This window comes from Pantherophis guttatus, chromosome 2, assembly GCF_059756535.1.
Source record: "Pantherophis guttatus breed Tessera chromosome 2, ASM5975653v1, whole genome shotgun sequence".
Taxonomy (NCBI): Eukaryota; Metazoa; Chordata; class Lepidosauria; order Squamata; family Colubridae; genus Pantherophis; species Pantherophis guttatus.
In genome coordinates this window covers 21,005,640-21,024,535 of record NC_142064.1, presented here as the reverse complement: position 1 = coordinate 21,024,535, position 18,896 = coordinate 21,005,640, and the positions used below count along the sequence as shown (strand labels likewise).

Here is an 18,896-nt window from a genome sequence, read left to right as displayed (position 1 = left end):
CCAAAGGTGCTTTTTCAAGAAGCAACTGGACTTTCTTGTTTTTCTTCGAAGACGTTTCACTTCTCATCCAAGGAGCTTCTTCAGCTCTGACTGGCTGCTGGGGAATGGAAGGATTTATATTCCTTGCAGACAGCTGGTCATTTGCATCCTTTTAGAGAGTTGTTGAGGCCGCTTGGAGGTTTATCTGTGTCCTCAGATATAAATCCTTCTACATTAAAGTGAAATCCATCTCCTTAATAATCCTTAGTCAAATTAGAAAGGCTTAGTCTACTTTAAACAGTTGTAATGTATAAATGGTTTAACAAGGGAGAGGCACTTGAATTCCATTTATTCAGCCCTCTCAGCATAGAATTAATCTGCCAGATGTTTTAAAAATGCACTATAATGTTGTATTTAAACTTCATAATTTTCAAACTTTCAGCAGCCAGCTGATTTCCTTCCTTCCTTCCTTCCTTCCTTCCTCCTTCCTTCCTTCCTTCCTTCTTTCTCCATACACATAATCGCACATATAACCCTGTCTTTGCTAAAATATTGCCAATATATTTAAATTGCAGCACAGTTATTCATTAAAAACAATCCTCTACCAACTACTTCTCTCTCAATGTTATTTTCCTTCCCTTTAATACCCAAGACGCCAGTCTGGTGTTAGTGGTTAAGACATCAGGCTAGAAACTGGGAGAACGTGAGTTCCAATCCTGCCTTGGGCACAACGCCAGCTGAGTGACCGAGGGATCAGGCCCCCTTGCTCAGTCCTTGGAGACAGGCCACTTCTGAAAAACCTTGCCAAGAAAACTGCAGGGATTTGCGATGTCATACCATGTATTTACCATTAATAATTGACGTATTGAATGACAGGGACATGACAGGGTTTCTGCCCTCTAGAATACCCAACCGGCTTAGCTGAGATAGGGTCCCACCCTCCTGATTTTCCAAAGAGCCTTAAGACTGGCTTGGGGACCCAATAAGGGAGCTTCACACTGGAGGTGGTTGCCCAATTAAAACCTAATCCACCTTCCCCACTCAACCCTGTAGATCCAGCTCTACCATCTTGTGTTAATGATTTTATATGCTGTGTTTTTACCTGTGGCCTCCTGTAAGAAAGCATCCTGAAGTAACTTAAAGTCACCTTTAGGTCTAGCGTGACCCAATAGGGAACAAACAGTACAAACCTACATTAGCAGGGCAATTAGGCAGACCTGTCCAGCTCTTTAGAGCAGGGGGTCTCCAACCTTGGCAACTTTAAACTTGTTGACTTCAATTCCCAGAAGTTGAAGTCCACAAGTCTTAAAAGTTGCCGAGGTTGGAGACCCCCTGCTTTAGAGAGCAAGACGAAAGCAGCATGGCAGGGAAAGAGGACCTGAGCAGAAGGGACAGCGTCAGCCTGAAACACCCATCAGATGCTTCTCTCCTCATCTCTTTTACTTACTGGTCATCTGACTTCCTATGCTCAGCCAGATGTAGGGGTGGTCCAAAAAAAATCAAGTTGGTGCCTGGAACAGGGCTATAAAGGGTGACAGTGGTGGGTTGCTCCCGGTTCGGCCGAGCTGGTAGCGGTGATGATATGACATCACCGAACCGGTTCTGTTTCTTCGGGAGCTGGGCCCTCCAGCCCCCACCGCCCCACCGCCCCACCGCCCCCACCAACCGCATTATTCTTCCCTTTTATTTGGCCCCGCCCCCAATCTATTGCTGCCTCCCAAGTCCCAGCTGATCGGCTAGAAGGAAAAAAACTGTTTAAATTCTTGCCGTGGGGCTTCAAAGGGCCGCCTTACAGCTGATCAGTGTTAAAAGGCAGTGTGGTGGTAGACCAGTGCCTCCAAAAACAAATGAGTAGACCGGTACAGCTCTGCAAGCAGTTAAAAGCCTGGTAGACCAGTACCTCTGCTAAATCCTAAAGAATTGTCACATGACCATCAAGCCACGCCCACAAAATAAGCCTTGCCCCCAGAACCGGTACTAAAAAAATTTACAACCCACCCCTGAAGGGTGAGGCTTTGAGCAGAAGCCATCATCTTGACCTTTGGGAACTCTCTTGGTGGATTCCCCTGCCACGGTGATGAGTGGCAAAACCTAAAAGATTTCACACACCTTGAGAGGGGCCAGAATAAAGGGGGAAATAGTACAGGCGGTCCTCGACATATGACCACAATGTCTGTTGTTAAGGGAGACATTTGTTAAGTGAGTTTTGCCCCATTTTATGACCATCCTTACCACCGTTGTTAAAGGAATCATTGCAGTTGATAAGTTAGTAACCCGGTTGTTATCTGGATTCCCTGTTGACTTTGCTTGTCAGAAGGTTGCAAAAGAGGATCCCATGATCTGGGGACACAGCAACAGTCATAAGTTTGAACCCGTTGCCAAGCATCTGAACCAGTGGTGGGTTCCTCCCAGTTTGGCCTGGTTCAGCCGAGTTGATAGCGGTGACGATATGATGTCACTGACCCGGTTCTCTTTGTTTGGGAGCTGCCCCCCCCCCCACGTTATTCTTATCTTTTATTTGGCCTCACCCCCAATCTATTGCTGCCTCCCGAGTTCCAGCTGATTGGCTAGAAGGAAAAAAACTATTTAAACTCTTGCCGCAGGGCTTCAAAGGGCTGCCCTACAGCTGATCAGTGTTAAAAGGCAGTGTGGTGGTAGACCGGTGCCTCCAAAAACGAATGAGTAGACCAGTGTCTCCAAAAATGAATGGGTAGACTGGTGCCTACAAAAACAAATGAGTAGACCAGGACACTCCAAGAACAAATGGGTAGACTAGTACAGCTCTGCAAGCAGTTTAAAGCCTGGTAGACCAGTACCTCTGCTAAATCCTAAAGAATTGTCACATGATCATCAAGCCACGCCCACAAAATAAGCCACACCCACAGAACCGGTAGTAAAAAAAATTAGAACCCACCCCTGATCTGAACCAGGGGTGAAATTCACTTACCTTCCCTACCCGTTCGCAAATGTGTGTGTGACACGTGTGCGGTCACTTCACCCACACGCACCGTCATCCGTGCATGCGCAAAGTCTTCTGCGCATGTGCAGAGGCTTAAAATCATAGCAAAAAAGCAATGTCATGACATCTACGCAGGTGGACAGAGCCTCCCGCAACCGCCGCTACCGGTTTGCCCGAGCCGGATCGAACTGGCTGAATTTCACCCCTGATCTGAACTTTGCTCACAAGGTCATGGGGATGCTTCAAAGGTCGTCACTATGAAAAATGGTCATGTCACTTTTTTCAGTACTGTTGTAACTGTGAACGGTCACTAAATGAACTGTTGTAAATCGAGGACTACCTGTACTTTCCTTCTGGCCCAGCAGAGGGCATCTTATGTCCATCAGGGGGAAGAAGGGAGGAAATTTATTTACCGGTATTTGTTTGTTTGTTGGAAAATTTATATTGCCGCCTATTCGCACAGGGTGACTGAAAGCAGCTTACACAAATATAAAAACAGCATATATAAAAAAAACTAAAGAAGAAAATAATCAAATAATGAATTAATAAAAATATTATAAGATCCTAAGATCTAAGGTTTCCAGTCTTTCTTCAAAACCTCTGAATGAGGTTGAGATTTGCAGATCAATTGGATAAAGTTGATATAAGGTTAAAAGTTTGGTCTGGGGCTTGTCACTTGTTAGATGGAGCTGCACCATCTGGCCCAGCTCTTTGAAATCCTTCTCGCACTCTGCTTTTTGTTCCGGGGTAAGATCTTCGTCGTCATTATTGCTTAGAGGGAAACATCCCGGTGAGAACACACATTCATACAAACCATTTAATGGGCTCCATCCCACCTGGGTTCCCCAGATTCGCTGGCAGTACCAGGTCTTCAGTGCTTTTCAGAAGAGTATTAGAGTGGGGGCCATTCTAATCTCTGGGGGAATGATGGTCCAGAGAGAGGGAGCCACCATGGAGAAGGCCCTTCTTCTGGGTCCCACCAGGTGTATTTCCCTAGGGCAGGAGTGTCATACTCCTGCCCTAGGGTTGCATCAGGGTTGCGTTTGACTTCAGGAGGCCAGGAATGGTATGGCAGGGTAGGCATGGCTAGCTTGACATCACTCATGTCAGCCGGGTGCCTGTGGTGGCCTGAGCACTCTGCCAGCGAAAACAGGCTTCCGAGTTCTGTTTTTGACCGGGAGGGCCTCCTGCAGCTCTCTGCCAGTGAAAACAGAGCTCAGGGGGATGCATGCAGCTCAGGAGTGAAATCTAAAATTTGTTACTACCGGTTCTGTGGGCGTGGCTTGGTGGGGGGGGGGTAATGTGACTGGGTGGGCATGGCCAATTTTTTTTTTTTTAACTTTTAAAACCATTTTTTCTACAACCTCTCCGGTGAAGAGGTTGTAAAAAAATGCTTTCAAAAGGCTCTGACGATCCCAGCTGAGTTGCCTGATTGGCAGAGACTTAAGCTTGGATCGTCAGAGGCATTTAAAAGAAAAAAACCCTTTTTTTCTTTTAAATGCCTCTGACGATCCAAGCTGAGTTGCCTGATCGTTAGAGGCATTTAAAAGAAAAAAAGTCTCTGCCAATCAGGCAACTCAGCTTGGATCGTCAGAGGCATTTAAAAGAAAAAAAGAGTTTTTTTCTTTTAAAAGCCTTTGATGATCCCAGCTGAGCCGTGCGATCATCAGAGGCTTTTTTTTTTCTTTTAAAACCATTTTTTCGGCCAAAGAGGTTGCAGAAAAAATGCTTTTAAAAGTAAAAAATAAGCCTCTGATGATTGTGCGGCTCAACTGGGCATGGGGGGGGGCAGGGATTTTTGCTACCAGTTCTCCAAACCACCCGTCTCCATCGCTACTGGATCGGGTGACCCAGTCCGAACCGGGAGCATTTCACCCCTGATGCAGCTCTCCTGAGCTCCATTTTCACTGGCAGAGGTACTGCGGGCCAGTCCTTCACTGTTTCCAGGGCGCCCCTGCGGGCCAGATCTAAGCACCCCATGGACTGGATGTGGGCCGCGGCTTTGAGTTTGACGCCCCTGCCCTAGGAGATGGGACCCACGACATTCCTTGTCTCCCTGCTCTAGTGGGTTGGGTAGATGTGACCGGCAAGAGACGGTCCCTCAGTTAACTTGGTCCCAAGCCATGAAGAGCTTTAAAGGTGACAACCGGCACCTTGAATTGCACCCGGAACCAAATCGGTGACCAATGCAGCTCCTGCAAGATTGTGCTGTAAGTAAAGGCAATGCACATCTAGCCGGCATTTCTTGATTTGTGATGCTCAGAAGTGACCCAAAGGAGGAAACTGCTGTGAAAATCATAGTGCTGACACAAGCAGCTGAATTTAAGAGTCCTTGGCAAGTATTGTTTTTTTTTTCTCCACCATAAGAGCAAAGGGAAGGATTCCAAGATTTTCTGCTTCAGGGGGCAAAACTGGCATGACAGGTTGTACGCAGGGCTGTCTTTAGAATATGGTTAAAAAAAAGTCAAAATGAAGGTTTGAAGGAGTGATCCAAGCTCTGTCTATTTCCTCTGTCAGACGTTGCTCCTCAATAGCTCCCGTCTTGACTTCCTAACTTTGGCAGCTTTAAGACGTTTGAACTTTAATTACCAGAATTCCCCAGCCAGCCACATGTTTTAAAGTTGCCAAGGTTGGGAAAATGATGTTGTGGCCCCCACTGGTTGGATTCAACTTAGTTGGACAGCCAGCCTTATTTATCCATCAGTCTCATCTCTGAAAAAATTGGCCCATTTTACCCATTTTTCCAATGTCAAACTCGGAGGAACCATGTGAATGGAGGAATTTGGTTTAAATCTGAACCAGCCCAGTAGAAGTCTAGGGAGATTCTCAGTCATCCAGGTCATTGCTGTCCCAAAGGTGCTTTTTCAGTAGTCAACTGGACTTTCTTATTTTTTCTTCTTTGAAGACCTTTCGCTTCTCATCCAAGAAGCTTCTTCAGCTCTGACTGAATGATAGGGAATGGAAGAAATTCCATTCATCCTTCCATGCCCCCACCATCCAGTCAGAGCTGAAGAAGCTTCTTGGTTGAGGAGTGAAACGTCTTCAAAGAAAAAACAGAAAGTCCAGTTGCCTCTTGGAAAAAGCACCTTTGGGACAGCTCAGTAGAACTATCAGTAAAGAGATAAGAAGGCTGCTGGTGAGAAAGGCAGAAAAAGAGTTGAAGAGAAAAAGGAAGGCAATGAAGGTGTCCATTAGGGAAGATAATGATGATGATATTATTATTATTATTATTAAATAAATAATTTAAAAAATCAGGGCACTTGGTACCATGTCCAAGAATTTTACAAAACACATCAAGAAATTGCAGCTTCCTGCAATAACACCAGCGGAACTGCAAAAAACTGTGTTACTCAGAACATCATACATTTTAAGAAGATACTTGCTTGATTCTTAGGATGCTGGCAGCAACCCGTATCAACCATTAACACTAGTCAATGATATTTGTGACACATTTTTAAATGATCAGTTGACTTTCATGTTTAATGAATAAAAGAGATTATTACTTTTTCTTCTTCTTCTTCTTCTTCTTCTTCTTCTTCTTCTTCTTCTTCTTCTTCTTCTTCTTCTTCTTCTTCTTCTTCTTCTTCTTCTTCTTCTTATTATTATTATTATTATTATTATTATTATTATTATTATTATTATTATTATTTAATCTGTAGTGAGATTCACAGCCTTTGAGACTGATTAATAGCTCAGCAGCTCGAGTCCTAACCAAGGACCTAGGAACTGTTAAGGTATCATTGGAGGATGTAAGCTGTTCCGAGTAAGGTGGTTTTTTGTAGAGTCAAAATATTCAAGTCCGTAAATTTAGAATTTCTAAATAGCGGGGTAGCCCTTTGGGTATTGCTCCAAGGGCTCCAATTACAATCGGGACAACACATGATTTCTTTTTCCACAATCGCTCAACTTCAATTTGCAAGTCCCAGTACTTTGTGATTTTTTCTTGCTGCTTATCTTCAATCCGTGCGTCACCAGGTATTGCAATGTCAATGAACCATACTTTTTTTCTTTTCAACTGTTGTTATGTCAGGTGTATTGTGGACCAAGTGCCTGTCAGTCTGAATCCTAAAGTCCCACAAGATCTTGAGTTTCTCATTCTCTAAAACTTTCCCAACCTATTATTATTATTATTATTTTGTCAAGCATATATATGATAACAGATAAAAGTATAAACATGATTAGGAATACATGAAATGGATACGAATAAAAAGGGACATTTAGACAGGGACGGAGAGTTGGAAGGGACCTTGTAGGTCATCTAGTCCACCCTCCCCCCAAGTAGGAGACCCTACACCATTTCTGACAGAGGCAGCCCAGTCTCCCCTTGAAAGCCTCCACGGATGAAGCTCCCAGAACTTCTGAAGGCAACTTCTGTATTCTGTATGGGTTGATTGCTCTCACTGTCCGAAGGGAAGGGTGAGGGAGCGCCCTCACAGGGGATAGGAAGGAGGGGAGCGCTTTGCACATGCACAGAGACGGTCTCGGATGCCCAGGCTTCGCCCACCGAGAGGCACGGCGTTCCTTCCCCCCAATCCTCGGCCCCAATTGCCCTCTGGGTTAAACTCGGGGCTTGCAGGAGAGAACAGGAGCGGCTGGTCCAAGAGGCGGCGACGGCAGCTCCGTTGCCATTGGTGGGCCGCGCAGGCCTTAAAGTCCACGCCACTCGCCTGGGCTGCTAAAGCGGCGAAAAGATGGTTTGCTCAGCGCGGCTCCCCCTCGCCCGTTTGCCCCGCTTCTTGGCCGGGAAGAGGGCCGGCACGGCGCGGGCCCTCCCCGGGAGAGGTAAGTGGAGGCAGCCGGGAAGGAGCCCTCCGGAGACGCTCTCTCCCTCGCTCGCTCGGCGAGAGGAGTGTCAGCGTTTACCCGAGGATGGTGACCGCCGTGCCTCTGAGCATGTCCAGAGTGCATTTGCAGTCGCAAAGAGCAGGATGCTCTCCCACAGCCCCAGAGATCCGCTCCCCTTTCATTCAAACAGGAGAAGCCGCAAAAGTGCTTTCTGAAACGGCGGTCGCACCTCCAAACCGCAGCCCCTGTTAGACAACTATCTTTCTTTCTTTCTTTCTTTCTTTCTTTCTTTCTTTCTTTCTTTCTTTCTTTCTTTCTCTTCCTTCCTCCCTCCCTCCCTTCTTTCTTTCTTTCCTTTCTTCCTTCCTTCTTTCTTTCCTTCCTTCCTTCCTTCCTTCCTTCTTTCTTTCTTTCTTTCTTTCTTCCTTCCTTCCTTCTTCCCTCCCTCCCTCCCTCCCTCCCTCCCTTCTTTCTTTCTTTCTTTCTTTCTTTCTTTCTTTCTTTCTTTCTTTCTTTCTTTCTTTCTTTCTTTCTTTCTTTCTTTCTTTCTCTCTCTCTCTCTCTCTCTCCTTCCATCCTTCCTTTCTCTCTCTCTCCCTCCCTCCTTCCTTCCTTCCTATTAATCACAAGTATTAAGTATATATGGTATGTATATACAATACAGTATATACACATACAGTATTATGCTAATAATACTGTATGTGTATATTTTTTTGTTTTTAATTTGTATATACTGTGTATATACATACTGTATATACTTTATATATATACATACATACATACATACATACATACATACATGTGTGTGTGTGTGTGTGTGTGTGTGTGTGTGTGTGTTTTCTTTTCGTAGGCCTTTATGTGTATTTCTCTTTAGCCAGGTTCTTTCTAAGTAAACCAAGATTTATATGCAGCCCTAGTTCAGTGAAATCACAATCCACTAGTTTCTAGGCTTTTTTCAGGCAGCCAGCAAGCACCCTGCTGCCCATTGGGAGACTACATTGGGAGAATACAGTATATAATGTGAGTGAAAGATCTGGCGGAGGCTGGGGGAGTGAGAGCAGAATGAGAAGGGGTGGGAGCACCTACTCCCTCCTCCTGCGATCTACCCAGGTCAAGAGTGTCGTGGGAAGGCGAGAACACACATGCGACTTTGCGCTTCTGATTTAGGGAATTCAGCATGGGGCAAAATTACAACATGGTAACCCCCCACTCCTGTTCGCGTTGCGCTTTTCCTAACTGGCACCTCAGAATCCACTCACTGCCGTCAGTGTGTCCGACCTTATTTACTTGGAAATCAATGCATTAGGATGCGATTCAGTGCCTGCCCCAACACAGGGAGAGCTTGATCTTTTGCATGAGATTAGGCCTAGTATGGGGGAAGTGCAGGATTTTTCTTCTAAGTGTCAGAGAGGGGTGAGACTCAAGAATTGGCGGGTGGGTGAGGCTTGGATCCCCGCCCCCACTCCCTTACTGAGGATCGTGGAGAAAGAGTGGATTCACTCAAAAGCCACTGTCCTAATGCAACCCGGTGCATTTAGGAGGTCAATGTTTTTCAAACTTGGCAACTGTAAAGATGGGTGGACTTCATCCTGGCTGAGGAACTCTGGGAGTTGAAGTCCACAAGTCTTAAAAGTTGCCAAGGTTGGAGACCCCTGCAGTAGCAAGAACCCAGCAAAGGCAGTCCGCGGCCAAATGTAGCTGAACTCTTGCTGAACTGGCCCTCCCGGGGTTTCCCCATTGGCATCGCCTTGCTCCTCCCTTGGGCTACACCTTGGACTTCGAGCCCCAAACAAGTGGAATTGAGGTCAGCCACTGACTCTCGAGCGAGCCTCCTAAACTTGTTGACCTGCAGTTGGAGGAGAAAGAACAGCCCCAAACCATTAAATTATTTTACTTGAATGAACATTGGAATTTGTTGGGCAGCCTTGCCCTTCAGGGTTTAGTGACCAAGGTTTAGCAAACATGTTTCCTGATGTTTTGCCAGCAATTAACATCTTCAGAAACAAAGGGATCTGCTATGCAGATCACAGGCAACGGAGCAGGCACTGACTGGCCTGCTGGCTTTATAGCCACTTCTGATTGGTCTTTAGCCAAGCTGGTTTCTGATTAGTGCACATTGGCGAGGGCTGGCGTCTCCCATTGAAACATCAAGTAATCTGTTCTCTACACCGGGGTCCACTAAGCCTTAAAGCCAAAACTGCCAAACAGATACCAGTCTTGAAAGCCTAGATTAACTTTGGCATCTGATTGACTCTCTCCTTCCTTGGGACAGATTCTGGGCATAGCCCAGAATCAGCACAGGAAATGTTTCATGACCTTTGATGTTATGTCATAATTAGAATAGAAATAGAATAGAATAAGAAAGAATAGAATAGAATAGAATAGAATAGAATAGAATAGAATAGAATAGAAGGAGGAGGAGGAGGAGGAGGAGGAGGAGGAGGAGGAGGAGGAGGAGAAGAAGAAGAAGAAGAAGAAGAAGAAGAAGAAGAAGAAGAAGAAGAAGAAGAAGAAGAAGAAGAAGAAATAATAGAATAGAATAAAAATTAGAATTAGAAGAAGAATAATTAGAAATAATAGAATAGAATAGAATATTAATTAGAATTAAAATGAGAATGAGAAATAATAGAATAAAAATTAGAATTAGAATAATTAGAAATAGAATAGAATATTAATTAGAATGAGAATGAGAAATAATAGAAAAGAATAAGAATTAGAATTAGAAGAGTTAGAAACAATAGAATTAGAATAGAATAGAATTAGAACAGAATAGAATAGAATAGAAGAAGAAGAAATAGAATAGAAGAAGAATGAGAAATAATAGAATAGAATTTGAATTTGAATAAGAATTAGAAATAATCGAATCGAATAAGAATAAGAAATAATAGAATATTGTGCGTAGGCCAATCTAGCAGCTGTAATTATATGTATTGTTAAATGATTCTTTTCACAATATTGGAAAGAGAAAACCCAGCCACCAGAAGAACTTATAATTAGGAAAATACTGGAGTGCGCAGAGATGACCAAATTAACCCATGAAACAAACGATGACGAGAATTCAGAATACTATACTGTGTGGGGAAGGTGGTATGAATGGATGAAGGATAAAGTGAAAGGAAGAGAAAAAGGTGTGTTAAATAAAAGCAAAAAATAGCCTAAATGACACCAGGTATATATTTTGTACATATGTATAAACACTGCATATCCGATATTAATGGAAATGTTAATTTATATATGTTTATAAATTCAATAAAATTTCTAAAAAAAAAAAGAAATAATAGAATAGAATAGAATTAGAATAAGAAGAATTAGAAATAATAGAATAGAATAAGAATTAGAATTAGAAGGGTTAGATAGAACAGAACAGAACAGAACAGAACAGAACAGAACAGAACAAGGGTAGGTGTGGAAAAGTGCAGTCACTCTTTTTTCTCTCTCTTCCAGGATGCTTTTACTAGTTTTAGCTAACTTGTAAGTGAAATCAAAACCCCTTGGAGCAAGATAACTTCCTATGATCTATAAATTCTATATGGACAGGCTGGTGTAGCTTTCTTTACACAGTGATGATGGTTGAACTTTGCTTTTTCCCAGAATGGTTTTTTACTTTGTTAGAGCAACCAAATTAAAAAAAAAAAAAAGACTTGGGGGAATCAAGAATTCCAGCCGACATTAGTGAAGGAGACTATGAGCACCTTTGTGTCAATAGATACAATTTGCCTCTCTCGATATGCTTTCCTGACACGATAGACACGCTACAATTCCTATTCTTTCTGACCTGCAAGGAACAGAATATTCACGCCGGTGAGGATGATGGGATCCAATGCATTTGGAAGGTGTGAGGGTGGAGCAGAGGATGTCCAATGAAACCCCACTAAGCACATGATATGAAAATTGTTCTTGAAGGATGGAGGTGGACTTAACTCCGGGATTTCCTTTGTCTATATTCCAAAAAACCCAGAGCTCAGATTTCTTTAAGAATTCTGTTCAGTTTCCCCTCCAGGCCCATGAAGTGCAATTTCAGCTGCATTCACAAAATTCAAGATGACATTTCATCCATTACGGGCAATGCCTTTGCCATACAAGGTGAAAATGATATGCTGTGAAATTAAATTACATTCCAGACAGATGGCTGTTGGGATGGCCTTTGATAAGCGTATTAATCTGAATTTTCTTTTGTTAGAGGTGCATCAGTATCAAGAATTGAAAAACTCTTCCTGCCTCCTACCAAAAATGCCTCCATGTGCCTTTGTGCCTGAGAAGTATGATGTAAGCATATGGTAGTCTTGGTTATTATGTATGATTGGGATCATTGATGCCAATGGGAACTAAATGCAATGGATCAAACCAAGCAGCTGGCAGAGTGGTTAGAATGCAGTATTGCAGGCTGACTCCGCCCACAGCCTAGAGTTCGATCCTGAAAGACTCAAGGTTGTCTTGGCCTTCCATCCTTCTGAGGTTGGTAAAATGAGGACCCAGATTGTTGGGGGGCAATAGGCTGACTTTGTAAACCGCTCAGAGAGTGCTGTAAAGCACTACAAGGTGTTAGTTGAGTCTCGGTGCTATTGCTACTGCTATTATGGTACAGAAAGTTTGATAAGACTGTAGCTCAGGAATTGGGCACATAACTAGCAGATTTTTTGTCTTATCTGTGCCATCTTGTAGAAGAGATGGGAGTATTCCTGCCAGAAATCCTAAACAATCACTGCCACTTAATGCTCATCAGGTTAGATCAGTGTTTCTTAACCTTGGCAACTTTAATAGCAATAGCAATAGCACGTAGACTTATATACTGCTTCATAGTGCTTTTACAGTCCTCTCTAAGCGGTTTACAGAGTCAGCCTATTGCCCCCAACAATCTGGGTCCTCATTTTACTGACCTCAGAAGGATGGAAGGCCAAGACAACCTTGAGCTGGTGAGATTTGAACTGCTGAACTGCAGCTAGCAGTCAGCTGAAGTAGCCTGCAGTGCTGCACTCTAACCACTGCACCACCTCAGCTTTAAGATGTGTGGACCTCAACTCCCAGAATTCCCTAGCCAACTAGTTTCCTCTGGACATGTTTTAATTTATCCAAGTCTGTCCTAAAAACAGAAGTCTAAAACACAAAATCCTCTGTGCAGTCTGACAGATTCAGAATGGAAAGGAAGAATAGTTTCTTCTGGATACCAAATGGGCTGGGTTCACACATCAGGCATAGCCCCCCCACACCCAGGGGTGAAATGCTCCCGGTTCGGACCGGATCGCCCAATCCTGTAGTGATGGAGGCGGGTGGTTCGGAGAACCGGTAGCAAAAATCCGTGCCCCCCCCCCCATTGCCCAGCTGAGCCACGCAATCATCAGAGGCTTTTTTTTTATTTTTAAAAGCATTTTTTCTACAACCTCTTTGGCCAAAACAATGCTTTTAAAAGTTAAAAAAAAAAAAAGCCTCTGATGATCGTGTGGCTCAGCTGGGATCATCAGAGGCTTTTAAAAGCATTTTTTCTACAACCTCTTCGGTCGAAGAGATTATAGAAAAATTTTTTTTAAAAGGAAAAAAGCCTCTGCCGATCAGGCGAGTCAGCTGGGATCATCAGAGGCTTTAAAAGCATTGTTTTACAACCTCTTCAGCCGAAGAGGTTGTAGAAAAAATGGTTTTAAAAGTAAAAAAAAAAAAAAAAGTTGGCCACACCCACTCAGTCATATTACCCGACCACCACCAAGCCACGCCCACAGAACCGGTAGTAACAAATTTTACATTTCACCACTGCCCCCACCCCAAAGAAAAGAAAATCCAAGATTAAAATTAAGCAATCCTAATACGTTGTTTGAATATAGCTGCTTGGTCTTTATGCGATCTGATGTTGTGCTGAGATTCACAAAACATATACTTTATTTTTAATGTTTTGCAATCTATAGTCCTATCCTTATGAACAAATGCTGAGGATTCGCCAAGAGAACGTGTTCCCATCCCTGTACACTTATTATAAGAAACCACTCCTGATCCATCAAGGACACATGCAGTGGCTGTTTGACTTTGAAGGACGAAGATACCTTGATCTCTTTGGTGGAATCGTTACTGTCAATGTTGGTCACTGCCATCCGTAAGTAAGCTTTTAACACCCAAGCGGACATGCAAGGATTGGCATGGCTGAATTCCATTAGCAGTGTGTGCCGGTTGCAAAGAACATTCTTTTTCTTCGGTTGCTATTGGCTTCAGGGGTGAAATGCTCCCGGTTTGGACCGGATCGCCCAATCCAGTAGTGATGGCGGCGGGTGGTTCGGAGAACCGGTAGCAAAAATCCCTGCGCCACCCCCCCCACCATGCCCAGCTGAGCCGCACGATCATTAGAGGCTTTTTTTTTTTTACTTTTAAAAGCATTTTTTCTACAACCTCTTCCAACGAAAAAATGCTTTTAAAAGTAAAAAAAAAGCCTCTGATGATCGCGCGGCTCAGCTGGGATCGTCAGAGGCTTTTCGAAGCATTTTTTTCTGCAACCTCTTGGCCGAAGAGGTGGTTTAAAAAATGCTTTGAAAAGTCTCTGACGATCTCAGCTGAGTTGCCTGATCGGCAGAGGCTTTTCAAAGCATTAGAAAAAATGCTTTGAAAAGTTAAAAAAAAAAAAAAAGTTGGCCACGCCCACCCAGTCACATTACCCCACCACCAAGCCACGCCCACAGAACCGGTAGTAACAAATTTTACATTTCACCCCTGATTGGCTTACCTTCTCTGACATCATCCCAACGGTGCTTTTTCCAAACGGCAACTGGTTTTTTTCCTTGAAGACATTTAGCTTCTCATCCAGGAAGCTTCTTTAGTTGTTCTTTGAAAGGTTTTCAAAGAAAGAAAAACAAGAAGGTCCAGTTGCCTTTTGGGAAAAAAAAACACCTTTGGGACAACCAAAACTTGGATGATTGAGAATCTCCATAGACTTCTCTGACGTCACAGCTGCTTTGAACAGGCATAATCCTTATTTAATTGGACTTAAGAGCAGAGAGAATAGCCGCGGTGATGTTTTATTTATTTATTTAAAGATATTGCACTTCTGAAAGCGTTCCTGTGTAATGTTTCATTTTCTAGTAACCTAGGATTGTTTCCATTTCTGTAAATTATGCAGCATCTTAGTTCACTGTTATTATTTTTTTTTAAAAAAATACAGCCTGCCCACTAGTTAAAAAAAAAAAAGCATCTTGTGACTCGTGACGTTTCAGGATAAAAGCAAAAAAAAAAACCAGTAACACTACATACATGCATTTTTATTTATCCAACATTTCCTTTTGGGTAAACATTATGCAAGGCATAGAAAGCGACCCAGGAGTAGTAAACAAAATAAATTAAAAACAGGAGGGAAAAAAAAAAGAACTTTAATTTAATTTCGTTTACCCGAGCATCATTCCCTAAAACTTTCCACATTTCTCAGCCTGAGAAACCAAACTTGCTTTCTATACAACCACACACGGATTCATATAATGCCTTTCATGTAATTCACATTATATCTTCAGTTCAGCCACACGGTGTTTATAATAAGTGTTTATAATAAGACGGACAGATAATCACGTAGCGTATCAAGAGGAAACAGTTTTCAGATGTTAGGTCCCAGATGTGCGAATGGAAGGTCAATCATCAAAAAGCAGGAACTAACCAAATGTGGCCTCTGGGAAAAGGGAATTCAAAGACAGACCACCGCAAGAGATGCTGTGGCCTAGAGGTGGAGCTCTTGCCTCACAATCAGGAGGTTGTGAGTTCGATCCTAAGGAGAGGCAGATGTAGGGTCTCTTGCTTGGGCAGGGGGTTGAACTAGATGACCTGCAAGGTCCCTTCCAGTGGTGGGTTCTAACCGGCTTTACTACCGGTTCTCTTCGTGCACGCGCTTCGTGCATGATCGCCTCTTCGTGCAAGTGCTTCGCTGGGCTAAAAAAGAAGAAATAAAAAGTAAGAATAACGTGGGGGCGGGCGGGAGGGCCCAGCTCCTGAACAAAGAGAACCGTTTCGGTGATGTCATATCGTCACCGCTACCGGCTCGGCCGAACCGGGCTGAACCGGGAGGAACCCACCACTGGCCCCTTCCAACTCTGTTAACCTGTAAATGAAGTTCCTGATGGATTTTTCCCCAGCTATGGGACAATACCACCATTCCCCCAGACCTTAATCTTCCATACCAGGAGAGATGTTTATTCAAGTCTTAGACTCCTAATTAAGGACCAACATTGCCACAAATTAGATTGGAAGTGCCTTTTTTTCCCCCTAATGAATCCAGGAAGGTAACAGCAGCAGCTCAGAAACAGCTCGGCCGCCTGGGACACATAAGCAACATCTACTTGCATCCAGGAATCCAAGAATATGCCGAGAAACTGACTTCACTGCTTCCTGGCTCCTTAAAGGTATGTCAGGTTGGGCATCTTCAGGACTTCTTCAGAGGGTTTGGGGTGGGTGCATGTTGTGAATGTCATTTATGCAGAGGGAAAAGGAACTGGGTCCTCATATCGAAATTGGATAACTTCGTTTATGAGTTATGGTGACAGTCGGAGAGTTGGAGCCGTGGAAAATGCAAAATATATTAGACATGATAGAAAATATTTGTAGCTTGGGTGGTAGATGTTGGTGGTGGTTTGTTCACTGAGCTTGCTGTTTAGCTTCCGAATGTTCAAGGATGCTAGGTGACATCCTTAGCGGGACTTCGGTTGAAGCATTTTATGAGCCGTGGTGGGGCAGTGGTTAGAGTGCAGTATTGAAGGCTACATCTGCTGTCTGCCGGCTGCCTGCAATTTGGCCATTCAAATCTCACCAGGCTCAGGGTTGACTCAGCCTACCACCCTTCCGAGGTCAGTAAAATGAGGACCCAGATTGTTGGGGGCAAGAGGCTGACTCTGTAAACCGCTTAGAGAGGGCTGTAAAGCAGTATATAAGTCTAAGTGCTATTGCTATTTCAGTTCTCTACTTTTATTGATCTTATGTGGTTAGTGGGTCATGTGACTGGCTGGTCATGCCATGTGGCTGGCTGATCATTATGTGTGAAGGTCACTGAGTGAAGAGGTTATCGGTGCCATCATTGGTTGGTCGCTTGATTGATATGGCTCCTTAGTCTAGCTCCAAGTCAACATGTTGACAGATCCATCGGTTGAATACCAGGCTTCATTGAATTCATGCATGTGGCATGTGGTGGCATTTTTGTTCCGGACCTTCACACATAATGACCATCCAGTCACACGCCATATCACATGGCATGACCAGTTGGTCACATGACCCACCAACCACACAACCACACGTGATCAATAAAAGCAGAGAAGAAATGAAACAAGACGCTTCAACCAAAGTCACGCAGAGGATGTCATCTACTCTTGTGATGAAATGTTCAGAAGCTTGCCTGACTTGCCTGATCGGCAGAAGCTTTTTTTTTTTTAAAGCCTCTGACGATCCCAGCTGACTTGCCTGATCGGCAGAGGCTTTTTTTCCTTTTAAAAACATTTTTTCTATAACCTCTTCGGCCAAAGAGGTTGTAGAAAAAATGCTTTTAAAAGCCTTTGACCATCCCAGCTGAGCCGCACGATCATCAGAGGCTTTTTTTTTTACTTTTAAAAGCATTTTTTCGGCCAAAGAGGTTGTAGAAAAAAACGCTTTTAAAAATTAAAAAAAAGCCTCTAATGATTGCACGGCTCAGCTGGGCAATGGGGGGGGGGACATGGATTTTTGCTACCGGTTCTCCGGACCACCCACCTCCATTGCTACCGGATCGGGTGATCCGGTCCAAACCGGGAGCATTTCACCCCTGCTTATAACCATTGCAGCATTCCCAGGGTCACTTGATCAAAATCCAGATGTTTGGCCACTGGCTCATATTTAAGGTAATAATTGCAGTGTCCTGAGGTCATATGATCATGTTTGTGACCTTCTAACAAGCAAAGTTAATGTGAAGCCAGTTTCGCTTTGCAACCAGATTACTAAAGCTTAACAAGAAAAGTCATGAAATGGGACAAAACTCACTTAACAACTGTCTTGCTTAGCAGCAGATATTTTGGGCTCAATTGTGGTTGTAAGTTGAGGACTACCTGTACAATAACTTTGCATTGCACCAGGTTGGATTGGTAATTGTGCATCAGTTTAGCTATGTGGCAGCTTCGGTCTCTTCTCTAACAATGTATTTTCATCACAATCTTTGTCATAGGTAGCCTATCTGACTAATAGTGGTACTGAAGCCAACGATCTGGCATTGTTAATAGCAAGACTTTTCACCCGCAACAATGACGTCATTTGTTTGAGGTAATTCTCTTCTGTGCAATTGTGATTTATTTATTCTCTTCAGTGGCTTCTCTGTTCTCTCTAGCAGATCTCCCATAAACGGCTTGTAGATATTCATGCCAAAGAATTTCTATCCCACAACCTTCTTCTGATCAAAACCTTCTCCTGAGCTGCTATAAATCCCTTTTTAATATAATAAATATTAAATGTTATTTGATTCTGCATTGTTTTTCTACTACCTGGCCTTTCTTATACTAAACAGATCATTGGTAAATAATTCAAATTTATTTATTTAGTTTATGGCAATGGTACATTAGCCAGGAGACTACAGTATTTATATAGTAATATAATATATATCTATATTAGTCTGTTTGGTTCACCTGCCCGCACTATCCAGAAGTGCACTACATGAGATAAACTAGTTCCACACTCAAAATGGCAACAGCGGTTTTCAGTGTCATCTGGGGCTTTTTCCCTCCACTGATGTCACCTCGCATTCAGGCATTGCCTTGGGAAGGTCCGGCACCAGTTGGATTCATACTTCTGTATGGAGTGCCTTATTTTTCCCACCGAAGTGGTAACTATTTATCTACTTGCATGTAACATGCTTTTGAACTGCTAGGTTGGTGGAAGCTGAGTCAAGCGATGGGAGCTCACCTACCCTGTTTTCCCCAAAATAAGACATCCCCTGATAATAAGCCCAATCGGGCTTTTGAGCGCATGGCAATAAGGCCAAGCGCTTATTTCAAGGTTCAGAAAAATATAAGACAGAGTCTTATTTTCGGGGAAACACGGTAGTTACATGGTGCTAGGACTTGAACGGCCAAAGCACAGATCTTCTCCAGTGTCTTTAAGCCACAGAACCACCCACGCCTCTCAATAATTCAAAATATGTAGTCTAATAATGAAAGCTAATAATGAGGAAATATATGAAGTAGCCTTATGAAATATCTGTTCAAAT

The 18,896-nt window shown here is 43.4% G+C and overlaps 1 protein-coding gene across 1 annotated transcript in view; it reads left to right on the top strand.

Moving 5' to 3' along the window:
• The first annotated feature begins 7,242 nt into the window (after positions 1-7,242).
• Positions 7,243-18,896, top strand: part of AGXT2 (alanine--glyoxylate aminotransferase 2) — a 34,587-nt gene continuing 22,933 nt past the window's right edge. The window contains exons 1-5 of the mRNA XM_034442409.3: positions 7,243-7,720; positions 11,904-11,989; positions 13,618-13,802; positions 15,957-16,080; positions 17,862-17,956. Of these exons, the coding sequence (XP_034298300.1) occupies positions 7,630-7,720; positions 11,904-11,989; positions 13,618-13,802; positions 15,957-16,080; positions 17,862-17,956 (581 nt within the window). The 5' untranslated portion in view covers positions 7,243-7,629. The remainder of the gene's footprint in view (positions 7,721-11,903; positions 11,990-13,617; positions 13,803-15,956; positions 16,081-17,861; positions 17,957-18,896) is intronic.